At 40.4% G+C, this 13156-nt stretch overlaps 1 protein-coding gene across 2 annotated transcripts; it reads right to left on the bottom strand.

The window, feature by feature from the left end:
- Positions 1-230: 230 nt before the first annotated feature.
- LOC311286490 (helix-loop-helix protein 2-like) lies at positions 231-4356 on the bottom strand. 2 transcript variants are annotated; one of them, XM_084402707.1, is made up of 2 exons: positions 4289-4356; positions 231-1888 (listed from the first exon to the last, which is right to left on the bottom strand). In XM_084402707.1, exon 2 carries the CDS (start codon positions 1840-1842, stop codon positions 1474-1476), a length of 369 nt encoding a protein of 122 aa, XP_084258833.1. In that variant the 5' UTR covers positions 1843-1888; positions 4289-4356; the 3' UTR covers positions 231-1473. The 2 variants fall into 2 exon arrangements, with proteins under 2 accessions (XP_084258833.1, XP_084258832.1); XM_084402706.1 differs by lacking the exon at positions 4289-4356 and adding an exon at positions 3054-4033.
- Positions 4357-13156: the final 8800 nt, after the last annotated feature.

The following is a 13156-nucleotide window of genomic DNA, read 5'->3' on the forward strand; positions in this document are numbered from 1 at the left end:
CACAGGTAATGCAAAACCCACACTCCAATGCTTAATGTGACTGACCACTCTTCATCTGTTTTCCACTGAATTTACATATCTTGGAAAATGTATTTGTATTTAATCTTATTAAATTTAACAAATAGACACTATTTTATTTTAATAGATATTTGTCATTGTGATAAAAAAATCAACATGTTTTGGTTGTTATTTTATTTTAAAAACATGAATGAATAAACAACAAAATATGAAAAACAAAACAGGCTACCTTAAAATAAAAACACTGTCACAGCGACTTTACTACAAAATATGTGCATAAAGCAATAAAGGGCATGGCCCTGAAAAGTCAAGAAAGATCTTTGGATAGCAGATATGTTTTCACAAAAAAAATAACTTACCATAAGGTAATGTAACTTATTGTATAATTTTATGAATATAAACATCTCAGACATCAGCACATGAACACACGTGAAAGAAAATGTAAGACTTATTATGTAGTTTTTGGTCATACAACGAATTGCCAGTCTATTGTCTCATAAATCATATAGGCCTACAATTCATTCGAAATTAGTGGACCATTGATTTAAATACTTGTTATTCAGAAAAGATTTCGTTGTAATAAATTCGTTGTTCTAATTCATGACAAATGGATGAGGAAAAACAGCAGATTTATCTAACTAATTACATCAACAAATATATAGATTTCTCAAATAAATAAACACTAAAGGTGCAAGTTGATGCTTAACATTTTTCTGATCATTACTGAATGACACAGTAACTTTTCTTTTAGCAACATTGCCTACAACCAACGTACATTATTCTAAACAACAATCTTTCAAAAGAAAATGTAAATAACATGAATCATATAAAAACATATTCAACAAGTATAATAAATAACAAATAAATATTTAAATATGAGTGGTTATAATTTCGATGTCATAATTCAAGTGGCACTTATACGTCATTTCCTCCTGATTGAACTACTACTAACAAGATCTACAGAGCAGCTAGAGGAGAGGGGCTGTTTTTTCCCTCACTGTTATACAGAGTGATGCAACGGGTTATCTCTGTACTTCTTTCCGTTAGAAAAAAAAAAAAATCCATATACACATATAATAACATAAGTTATTCAATTTGTTTTAAGTCCCTTAAAACCTTATTACATCATTACATCATTTGTTCTGTGTCGCTTAAAGCCGGGACCACAGTCTTAAATGGTTCACAACTCTTTGAGCAATCACCATTTTGGTTAAAGGGGTTTTTATTTACGCTCTAAGCTATAATATCTCATTAAATTAATTAATACCTGTCTAGTGAACACTTGGGTGGTAGCCATCTTACGTGGTTTCAATCTCTTCCAATTGCACTTATAATGTAGGTAGCACAAAAAGCCAAAATGTCAGACCACAAACTGCAAAATTAGGATACTGTGTTGTGTGCCGAAAATAGGCCCCCGCGTGTCCTTGAAATATGTTCATATATAGGGACCTTATGCTAAACATCCAACACATGATTTAGATATGAAATATAACAAATAGCTAGTCTCAGAATTTCAATCTTGGACAGCTTTTTGTCAGGAGGCAGGGTAGGTAATAGCTTCCTCAGTTCGGCAAAGGCAACATTGAAGGCTTCAACCCGGATTCTCTCACGGGTGGCATGGGCTGAACGGTATTTGGCTGTGGCGCGTCTGCGCCTCCTCTTTTCTTCCCTGCTGAGGGTTTGCGGGGCCAGAGACTTCGTCTTGCCCTCTCCCTCCATGGGCTCATCCGTGATGCAACCAACCTTGATATCGTTCAGCATAGTTTCAGCGTCTGACTGGCTCCATGGCAGATCTGAATCAGTTTGTTCTGGACTCAACATCATTTTCAGTTTCAACCAGTTTCTTATTATTTATCAGTTTCACAAAGTCCTGAAACACAAATACATACTTAATTACAATTAGGTCAATAAAACAATAAACAAATTATATGTTATTTTGTCAAGATTCTTTATCTGCCTTCCCCAATGTTTTTCTCTTCTTTGCACACTCAATGGTAGCTACTTTAATAAGATATTTGCTGGAACAACAATAATATTTTCACAACAGCTTTCACAAAAATTCAATGGCCATGACACTGTAGCTTATTTGCAGAAGGTGCATAGCAAATATGCTATGCATTTTAATACAAATATGTGGTACATTTTAAAACATTTTATACCACTAATAGCTATTCGAAGAAATGCACATTTCAATTTTAAGCATCTGAAATTTGATTAGTTATTTTTAAAAGAGGCCAAAATAATGATTGTATTGCTAAAAAATAACAGTTTTTGCATTTCTAATAACACACACACGTCTGTTTAAAATAGACCTCGCAAATGCACAACCTCTTTTGTTGTCTATTTAAATATGTTTTCAGAACCTTCCAATATGGGGCTCCAACATGAAGTACAAATATGCTAATTCTGGAGTCATGTTCTAGCCTACAATTTAAGTCATCCATCTGTCACACTATAACGCTTGGCGCATGCTGCCTGACAGGACAAAACGGAACCAGAATAATAAATGGTTCAAAAGGTTAACATCTGTTGTGGTAACTTTGCTTTTAGATCAACATAAATTCTCGCTCACACAACTGATAATGGACTGCCACATTAGTTGTAAAAGTTATATCCTAAATATTTACAACAATACATGTTTCATTTATTTAAATGAGTTGGTTTAGGTGTTTGCTAGTTTTTTAAAAATATGCACAGTGTGAAAAGGCAATAGAAAACTTTAATTACTGGTATGTGAACTATATGTATACAGTGTAGACTAACTCTAAAACGTATAACTTAAATATAAGAAAAGGTGTAAAGCAACAGTTGTACAAACAATTGATAGTGCTTTTGCGCGGAACAGTTTTCAAAATAATTGTAGCTTATTCAAAATAATAGTAACATTTCAGTAACAAATAAATATTGAAATTACGGATTAACATCCGTAAAACATAAGTTATAATAAATGTTACCTATACATTTGAGATAATACAAATACAAATACAAATATAATACGTCAGTTAAATATAATTTACACGAATAAATGAACAAACCGTGTTTTGCACTTGACAGCTCCAGAAAGAAGAACCTTGTCCTTTACACGCTGTCCAACTCTTTACTCTATCCTCGCGTCTTTATGTAATTTCGTTCATTGAGCATCTTCCGGCCAAGTTATATTATATTTCCCCATTTACTTTGAGATCCTCAAATAACAAAGTGATATGTTCCAGTTAAAATTTAGATGCATGAGCAATTCTGCCTTTCACTGTTTTTCGTTTGTAAAAATAATGGATGATGTCTTCGATCTTGAGATAAAAATCTGGGAGTGATGCATCGTGACCCCAGAATCTAGACAATAGAGAATGCTCTGTCAATAAAATTGTAGAAAAAGTAGTGAAATTTTGTCAGTCCTCTTGAGCGAGACTGCGATTACTTGAGAATGAACTGGCGATAAAACAGCCCTTTAATCGAAAACCATCTCCGTTAAATCCTGTCTTCTCTTCTATTTCGCTAGAGCTCCGTCGCCTGATCAGGATATAACGGGTCAGCGGATGAGAGAATAGTTCTAAGTAAAAGCTGTTCAGAATGACAGAGGGTTGGAATATATTTGTGGGGTGGTATTGTCTAACACCGCCCCTTCGCATCTATACCTTCCTCTCTTGCCCCTCTCCACCCATCTCCTCCAGGTAAAACACAAACACACAGAAAAAAAGAAAAAAGAAAAGAAAACAAAAAAACACACGTGTATCCTATATGTAGCCTACCACCCACACACGCACCCAATATAGAAATGACATATTGCAATATATTTTACAGCATTTATTAACCTTTGTTAATGTTAGTTGATAAAAATGTTCATGTTCAAGTTAGTTCACAGTGCATTGAATAATGATAATACAAAATGTTATCAAATCGTAAAAATATAGTAGCCTAGTAGCTAAATGTTGAGATTAACCCTAAAATTAATAGAAGAATCGGGCATTTATATAGCGCTTTCATATGTACTACTGTACACCCAAAGAGCTTTACAATCATGTCAGGGGATCTCTCCTCAACCACCACCAGTGTGCAGCATCCACTTGGATGATGCGACGGCAGCCACAGTACAACGGCGCCAGTGCGCTCACCACACACCGGATATAGGTGGAGAGAGGAGAGAGAGTGATAGAGCCAATTCAATGTAATGTAATAAATGCTGTATATTTGTGTGTGTGTGTGTATACTCCTATTTGACGATAGGACTATATAGTTAGACCTAGGCTACTTTAAAAACAGTGAAAGATATTACCCCTCTTATTGAGAAATGTAGAGATTCAGTAGCGAAGCAATTTTATTAATATAAGTCGCGGGGCAGCGTTGATAATTTTCTGTGCTCCTGAATGTTTCTGAGTGTGCGCGATCTCCGATCTGTGATATGTGCGTCTGTGTGTTTCAATGAAAGCAGCGCATTAAAGTCCGCGTGAACCGGAAGTTGCAAACGACTTTTCTCCAGTGCTGTGATGTATTTCCCAGTGAAAAGGAATATTGAACAGAGGGCAGGGTTTTACTCTAGCGCTCCTCCTCTCCATCTCTCGCTCATTACAGACTAACGATTTGAGGGGAGTGGTTAAGCGTTTCCCAAACCAAGCCGTCAAACCTACGTCATCAGGGAAGGTCCTCCAATGCAGAGGGGAGGGGCATTTTCAGATTTTGATTAAAGATTACAAAGCCAAAAAAAAATTTTCTGTGTTTTAACTTGCACGGATTAATTGTTCACCACAAGATTAGTAATATGCGCTAACAAAGTAAATAGGGTCCATTTTGATTTCAGTTGGACTAATAGAGCTGGTAAGTCCCGCCCCTTCCGCTAACCCCACTGGACCAAAATCGTCAATGCAAGTGAATGTGAGAAAATAATTATTTTCTGGTCCCGTTTGAATTTTGCCATGAATGTGACCATATGTTGTCTGTGAATTTTTAATATAATTTTTCGTGTGAAGAATGCTACAATTTAGCGGGTAGAAGTTTGATACGGTTAGACTTTGTGTGAGAGCTTTGTGGACTACAACTCTTCGCTACATCAGACGGGAATCTGAAGAAAGAACAGCCCATTTTGTTTGAATGGGGACATTTGGGTACAAAACACACAGGCATCCCGATCTGTCTCCATAGATTATCGCAGCATTAGCACCGTGATTTGACAAGGGGAGGGAAAATGTGTTATGGGGTGACGTCACATAGGCGACATGTAGTCTTTGTCGTTATGTCTTTTCCACAACTGCTAGCCAAAGAATCATACAATATACTGTCAAACTCGTAACATGAAAAATTATATAAAAAAATTCACAGACAATATGTTTACATTCATGGCACAATTCAAACGGGACCAGAAAATAATTATTTTCTCACATTCACTTGCATTGACAATTTTTCAACCTAGAGGTCCACTTGGGGTTTTACGGATGGGCGGGACTTACCAGCTCTATAGAACCGTGATTAAACTGACTGGAACTGCCTGTGCATTAATCGGTTATTATGATTTTTTTCACTTTTTTTCACTTAATTACTTAACTGTAATGTTGCTGTTTGAGCATAAAAAAAATCTGCAAAGTTACAAAGCTAAAGTCCTCTCCAAAGGGAGATATTTTACTTAACAGAATCCACTTTCCAAGAACTACAACGAACGGCCGTTTGGACAACAAAGCAATTTTCCTGGACCTTAAGTCATAATGTTCCTCATTTAAATAATCCCCAACCATGGAATAGCCAAAAAAGCAGATGAGGCCTGGCTGAGCTGCTGCTATGTCAAAGAGATGACCAGAACCAGCAATACCAGCTATGGACAAAAAGCTTCTCCTGAAATGGAGCAGTTTCCACTTTGTGGGGATAATCTGTGGATTACAACTTGTAATCTTGTTTTATTATTTCTAGTTGTGTTCTAGTTGTGTTTTCTATTAACAGATCTAATTATAAGTTTTATGTTGTTGCTATGCTCGCCTGCTAGCCAACATTAGTGTTGATATAGTGTTGTTTTTACTATAGCTTTTTAAGCTCTCAAGGCTGTCACTGCCCCTTAGCAAAAATTAACCATGTTTTTGTGATCGATTGCTGTTTGTGTAACCATAGTTTTTTGACAAATACCATGAGATAAAAACATAACACTCAGAAAAGTCCTGTGAAATCCATGCTTGCAAAGTCCATGCATGGAATCTATTCTGCAAGATCCTCTTGTTTATTCTCAGGGTCTGAATCAGGCTCAAATTAGATTTAAATTTAAAATTGCCACCATTCGTAATATTCACAATACATTCTGTTATGTAATATAAATTCATTTTTACAGGAACCTGAAACCTTAAGCTGACAATTTTCTAAAGTCTTTCAGTGTCAATGTTTTCTTGGCACGGAGTTTTCTTCACAATAGTAAGATGGTTATGAGGCTCTTGTGTCATACTATTCCCAGATCACCAAGAGGGATCACAGAAGTATGTGTGTTTGTTGATCAGGCATCTGTGTGTTGTGGTGACCAACCATGCCTAACAAGCTGATTAAAATGATGAAGGAGGCTCCACTGACTTGCTGTGGCCCTGAGCCACAAAACCGAGGGTGGGAAGACAAGGGCTAGTTGCAACTTGCTTCATATTGCCAGTATGGACCATGCATGGGGGGATGTGGAAAAGTGAAGGGTATAGACAAAGAACTGGTGGTGGCAACAGAAGTATGGGGTGAGGGAGGTTGGGGGGTATTTTGATAGACATGTCGCCTTAAGCCATGTGTCAAAGTTGATGTGACTTTGTGTCTGTGTGCATGTGTGCATCAGAGGCATGTCATATAACAAAGTAAGGGCTATACTGAAAGGAAGAACACAGGGAGTCAGTCTAATTGCACCAGGTCAGAGGGGCAGACAGAGACCTCTTGTCCTGCAACTAGAACTCCAAGAGATATATGTCAGACAAGACCAATTACAGAACACAAACAGCTTAACAATAGCTGAATCACTCTTACTCTGGACTAAAGCCACCATGGTGCACCGACCTATGATCTAAGCTAGTAAATTCACTTTTACTCTCTCTGCAGGTTCCCCTTTTCATCTTCACCAACATGTAATTTGTTTAATGTTTTTTTTTTGACATATTTTTGCAGTGTTTAATAACCACCTAGAGATGCATCTAATTATAGGATAAGGTAGTTTAATTATAAATTGTGCCCAGATTCTTTTGTTTGGGTGTCATACAGTGTGTAGGAGGTCAATGAGATATATATCTCAAATCTAATTCTAAAAAGCTCTGAATTAACTAAGGATTTAAATTATAAAAAAATTTGTACACCGTAATGAATTTTAACATACTAAACTTGAGGGTGTAATTTTAAAGCCCCAGATATACTTATGGCAATGTTGTTTTTCATTCTTCGCTTAGGGGCAAAAATAAGTTTGAAATACCTTTGCATAGATATACTGTTAGCAAGGAAGCGGCGTTTAGATGAATATCTAAATATGTAATATAAACACAACAAAAATGACAGCAGTGAGTAAACAGTAGTTAATGAACGCATCTGATCATAGCAATGTGAATATGTTTGCACCAGGGGTCCGTTCTTCGTACGTCGCTAAATACATCCGAGATCAAATGACACATCCAAGATGATATCATCATGCTAATCATGATCTGGCTAATTAGGCTAATTAATTTCTTCGAATACACCTGTTGTTTATGATTAGTATTGCTGGATTGAGTTATCTGAGATAACTGCATGTTCATGCGTTGGTTTAAAGGGGATATGTATGGATAGTAGAAACATTGCTAAAATACTGCTATTGGCTGCTCACCGTGGCCAAAGATGCGCGCACAGATTTTCTCTGCATCAGAGCAAGAGCTACACTTATTATAGTATATATTTTTGTATTTTAATAATTTAATAATTACTTTGTTCATTTTTAATGTCAGAGCCACAACCCACTAGAACATGGGAACAAGTAAAAGTGAAGTACAAGAATATTCTACAAAATGGTAATCTTTACTACTTATACTGTTCTTAGTCTCTTAAAAAAAAAAAGCACTGTTAAATTATGTGTTTGTCTGTTTAAAACAGCAACCAAGAAAAAGGCTGAGCAAAAAACAAACAAAAAAACAAAACAGGTGGTGGTCCTGCACTCATAGGCAGAAGGGCTGGCCCTTGGGTTGAATGTAAACTGACCCATTGTCCCATCTTCCTTAGACCCACAGCAGGGACTACTTGCAGCAACACCTTTATTACTGGTAAATGAGCTTTAAATTATCTTACTAAACTGTAAAATAATTTGTTGCTGCATTAAATTAACTAGGCCTATAATCCAAATGGCTGGTCCAGTCATTTCAACTGTTAAATCTTGAGCAGAGATGAATTGCTTTGACTTGTGAAAGTGAAAACTGATAAACTTATGTTAAAGTAAAAATATTTTGCCATGAGTTATTGATCAAATTTTTTTTTCCAGTGTGGTTCATTGTAATGGCATTGTGTTCCCCATCGAGGAACTCTCGATGCGTCCATGGCGCTTTTGGGAACGCCTCCTGCGTGATTGCATCTATGTCAACTAGTCCAATGGCGGGAGTGAGCGTCACAGGCGGGTAACGTCATGACCAGGAAAGGATAAAAGCACATCCGGTGCAACCGGCACTAGCTTCTGTTGCCTCAGCAAGCAATCTGTGTCAAACCTGTCTGTCATATTTACTGTTGTACTGTTACTGTCGTACAAAGTTTATATTATGGCGAAACAAATGAAGAGTTCAGATGCCAAAGCCTCTAAGTGCCATCTGAAATTTTCTTCTAGAATGATCATTTTTATCAAGCTCGTATATTTAAGTTCAGTAATTTCACTTAAATAGCAATGAAAATTACCTATTAATTGTCATTTAAGTGAAATTACTTAACTTAAATATACAAGCTTGATAAAAATGACCATTCTAGAAGAAATTTTCAGATGGCACTTAGAGGCTTTTGCATCTGACCTCTTCAAATATAGGGTAGAGTGGGGGAAAACGCCCCCCTGGGGTAAAACGCCCCCCACCTGTTTTTCCCAAAATGATCACTAAAAGTAGTCGAGATACATTTTTACTGTTGCTATGCACTACGTTGATAACGGGGATATACAAATCTCTATGGAGAAGCTGACACCAGCGACATATTTTAAGAGAAGAGGATTACAGGGTAAATGCTATAATTTTCAGATATTAGTAAACAAGTGTTTAAGAGAATATTGTTCTGCAGGATATCACAGTGATGTATGATAGATGAATAGTGAAGTCTGTAGTTTGAGATCATATGGTATTTATAAGGAATATAATTATATTTAAAAAATTAAACATTTTTTTTAAAAGTCATAGCTTGTGGGGTAAAACGCCCCCTACGCTGAGGGGTAAAACGCCCCCATGGGGGCATAGTTTCTCTCTATCATAATTACTATAATAAAATATTTCTGTCTATCAAATCCTTTGTTTTACACTTAATGCAGTATAACTAGGTGGTAAAATCTAAATATTTGAACAAAACATGAAAAAATTACCTCAAGTGAGCATTAACTTGCTAGCTTGCTAGCAAAGTTAGCTCACTGATGGAAGGTAGTTAAATTTGGCTATTTTGGACATTGCTGAAATAAATATTAATATATATACATGTTGATACATTACTTGCCTTTTACTTTTAGAGATTAAAAACTATTGTCTGTTAATTTTGCTGTTGATCTATGAAGCAAACTGGTTGGTAAGAAAGGGGGCATTTTACCCCACCTTGGGGGGCGTTTTACCCCACCGCTGGGGCAAAACGCCCCCTTTGTACAAAAATATTTTCAGTGAAAATACTAATTAATTATGAAGGCTGAGCAATTTTAATATTTGGTGAATAACTCCTGCCATAGTCACTCAAAACCGGGATGGCAATTCTAGTCACATTTATGTTTTGTTTCAATGTAACGTCACACTTTCCTTAAGGGGGGCGTTTTCCCCCACTCTACCCTACAAGCCCTGTGTTCCTCCCTGCCCACGTTATTTAACAGGTGGGGATACACACAAGCTTTGTGTGATTTGTTTGGGAGTGGAGCATGTGGTATCAGCCTTCGAGGGGGCTGATTGTCAGCATTGCGAGAAGCTGCCACTTCGCACGCTCCGCTCCCGCCTGTCACTTTTCGACACTGAAAGTGGCGAGGCTCGCACTCCTCAGGGTGCAGAACCCGCTTCTGCTGAGGCAGAGCGGAGAATGCATTCCTGGGGATCGCAAATGGATCTCTCAGCGGGGTTGGAGACGGGTCCGAGGACCTTATCTCCTCCCTTACCTGGGAGATCCATCGCTCAATCCCTGGTGTCGGAAGCCCGCCCTGCGGCTTCTTCCGCCTGGGGAGAGAGCCCAATGCTGCAGTGCTCTTCCTCCGAGGAGGTAGATGTGCTCAGTATTGAAGGTGACACAATCAGGGGGGAAGAGGAATCACCATCTCTTTCCCCAGCACATGAGGAGTTGGTGGATGTGATTTCTAGAGCTGTTGAAAAATTACACATATCATGGCCAGCAGAGAAATAGGGCACTCGTCCCACGAGTATGGTTATGGATCAATGCCCCGGACAGAACAGACGCTCGCGAGCTCTCTGTCTCCTGGTTCAACATCGTCCATGAAGGCTCCAGTTTTGCCCACTAAACCATTAAAAACGACTTCCACGTTATTGGGTAAAGCTTATACGGCAGCAGGTCAGGCTGCAGCGTGCTTACACACTATGGCGCTGCTTCAGGCATATCAGGCTGACCTGCTGGGGGATTTAGATAAGAGTAAGAGAGTTAAATTCGAAATTCAAGAACTTCGTTGCGCTACCGATTTGTCTCTCAGAGCTACCAAAGAGACCGCCAGAGCCATTGGGCGGTCTATGGCAGCGCTGGTTGCTACTGAGAGGCACCTTCGGTTGAATTTATCTGAGATCAAAGACAAAGATAGATATTTTCTTCTGGATGCCCCGTTAACCCCTGATGGTCTGTTCGGTGAAGCAGTAAATGAAGTAGTCGAAAGATTTCAGGAGACTAAAAAGCATTCAGAGGCATTAAAAAAAAATTCTCCCTCGCCGATCTAACCCCCCTGGGGCTGCTGGGCGTGAGCAGCCCCAGCTGGCATGCTCCTCGTATCGTGCGCAACAAAAGGAGAGTGTCGCGTCCCGCGCTCCCCCACAGAAATCATGGGGGCCAGGCCGACAGTCTCAGCCGAAGCAATCCAAGCAGAAGGTGGATCTGAGGACCGTTCTTCTAGCGAAGAAAGCTTCAGCTCAAAAGAGGTCCTGACGCCATCAGTGTCGGACCTGTGAGGGCAGCTCCAATCGGGATGGAACGGTGTACACCTCAGTATACGGTGCCCGTTCCATCTCGGTACTCTCACAAGGTCGTTCTGCCAACCCCGCCACCCTTGGTGCCTCGGGGCGCAGCGGTCTCCAGTGGGTCTCTGGCACAGTGTCACCTCGACGTCAGGTGTCAGGCTCGCACCCTCTGAGGGGGGTTCCAATTACACCAGAGGCCAGCCTCGAGAGGCTGGTTCCCTTAGTAGAATTTCTGACAGAATGGAGGAATCTGCCGAATATATCTCTATGGGTCCTGCAGTTAGTAGAGAAGGGTTACAGAATCCAATTTGATTCTCTCTCCACCACGCTATAACGGGGTGTTACTCACAGTAGTACAGCCCGAGCAGGCTCTGGTAATGGAGCAAGAAGTGGAGGCTCTGTTAGCAAAGGAAGCGATAGAGCAGGTGTATCCACCCGACAGAGAATCGGGTTTTTACAGACGTTATTTCATTGTTCCAAAAAAGGGTGGAGGGTTGCGTCCTATCTTAGATCTTCGTCGTTTGAATCGTACAGTTCAGAAACTCAAGTTCAAGATGCTGACACTCAAACAGATCGTCACTCAAATCAGGTTCGAGGACTGGTTTGTCACGATAGATCTAAAAGACGCTTACTTCCATGTCTCCATCCTCCCTCAGCACAGGAAGTTCCTAAGGTTTTCTTTCGGGGGCAAAGAAGACCAGTATCGGGTGCTTCCTTTCAGTCTAGCTCTATCACCCCGCACATTCACGAAGTGCATAGATGCAGCTCTGGCCCCGCTCAAGCTGCAGGGCATACGCATTCTGAATTACATAGACGACTGGCTGATTTTAGCGGAATCAGAACAGTTGGCGGTTCGGCATCGAGATGTCGTCCTCGCTCATATGCAGAAATTGGGGTTGAGGCTCAATGCCAAGAAGAGTGTGCTATCTCCAGTACAGAGGACCACTTTTCTTGGGGTGGTCTGGGATTCGGTCACGATGCGAGCCACTCTATCGCCCGCTCGTGTAGCCGCTATCCTCACAGCCATGAAAGAGCTAAAGCTAGGCCAGTCACGCACTGTGAAACAGTTCGAGAGACTGTTGGGCCTCATGAGACTGCGGCGTCCAATGTGATACCCTTTGGCCTGCTGTACATGAGACCTTTGCAGTGGTGGCTCAGGACCAAAGGGTTCTCCCCGAGGGGAAACCCACTCCATACATTCAAAATCACGCGGCGGTGTCTCCGCGCCTTGGCTATATGGAGGGAGCACTGGTTCCTGTCCCAGGGTCTGGTACTGGGAGCTCTTTGCCATCGAGTTGCGATATCGACAGATGCTTCCCTTACCGGCTGGGGAGCGGTAATGGAATTTCCGCTCAGCTCAGGGTCTGTGGGAAAGTCATCATCTCTCTTGGCATATAAATTGCCTGGAGATGATGGCTGTCTTCAGTGCGTTGAGGTACTTCCTCCCAGACCTAAGGGGTCATCATGTGCTTGTCCGCACAGACAATACATCGGTGGTCTGGTCTCTTACATCAACCGTCAGGGGGGTCTGCGTTCGCGTCCACTATACAAACTGGCACACCAGATCCTCCTGTGGTGTCTGGGGAAATGATGCTCTCCGAGGGCAGTGTATATACCAGGGATTCAGAATATAGGAGCAGACACCCTGTCAAGGCAGAGGCTGAGGCCAGGGGAATGGAGACTCCACCCCGAGGCGGTGGAGATAATTTGGGAATTTTACAGCCAGGCACAGGTGGACCTGTCTGCGTCTCAGCAACACGACGCACTGTCCACTTTGGTTCTCCCTCACTCATCCAGGAGTTCTGGAGAGAATCCGCCAGGACGGAGTAAGCCTACTGCTAGTAGCACCACACTGG

Source organism: Rutilus rutilus, assembly GCF_951802725.1.
Source record: "Rutilus rutilus genome assembly, chromosome: 2".
Classification (NCBI taxonomy): Eukaryota; Metazoa; Chordata; class Actinopteri; order Cypriniformes; family Leuciscidae; genus Rutilus; species Rutilus rutilus.

Coding starts and splice junctions, on each gene's coding strand:
- LOC311286490 (XM_084402707.1), bottom strand. CDS start 1,842: ATGATGTTGAGTCCAGAACAAACTGATTCAGATCTGCCATGGAGCCAG.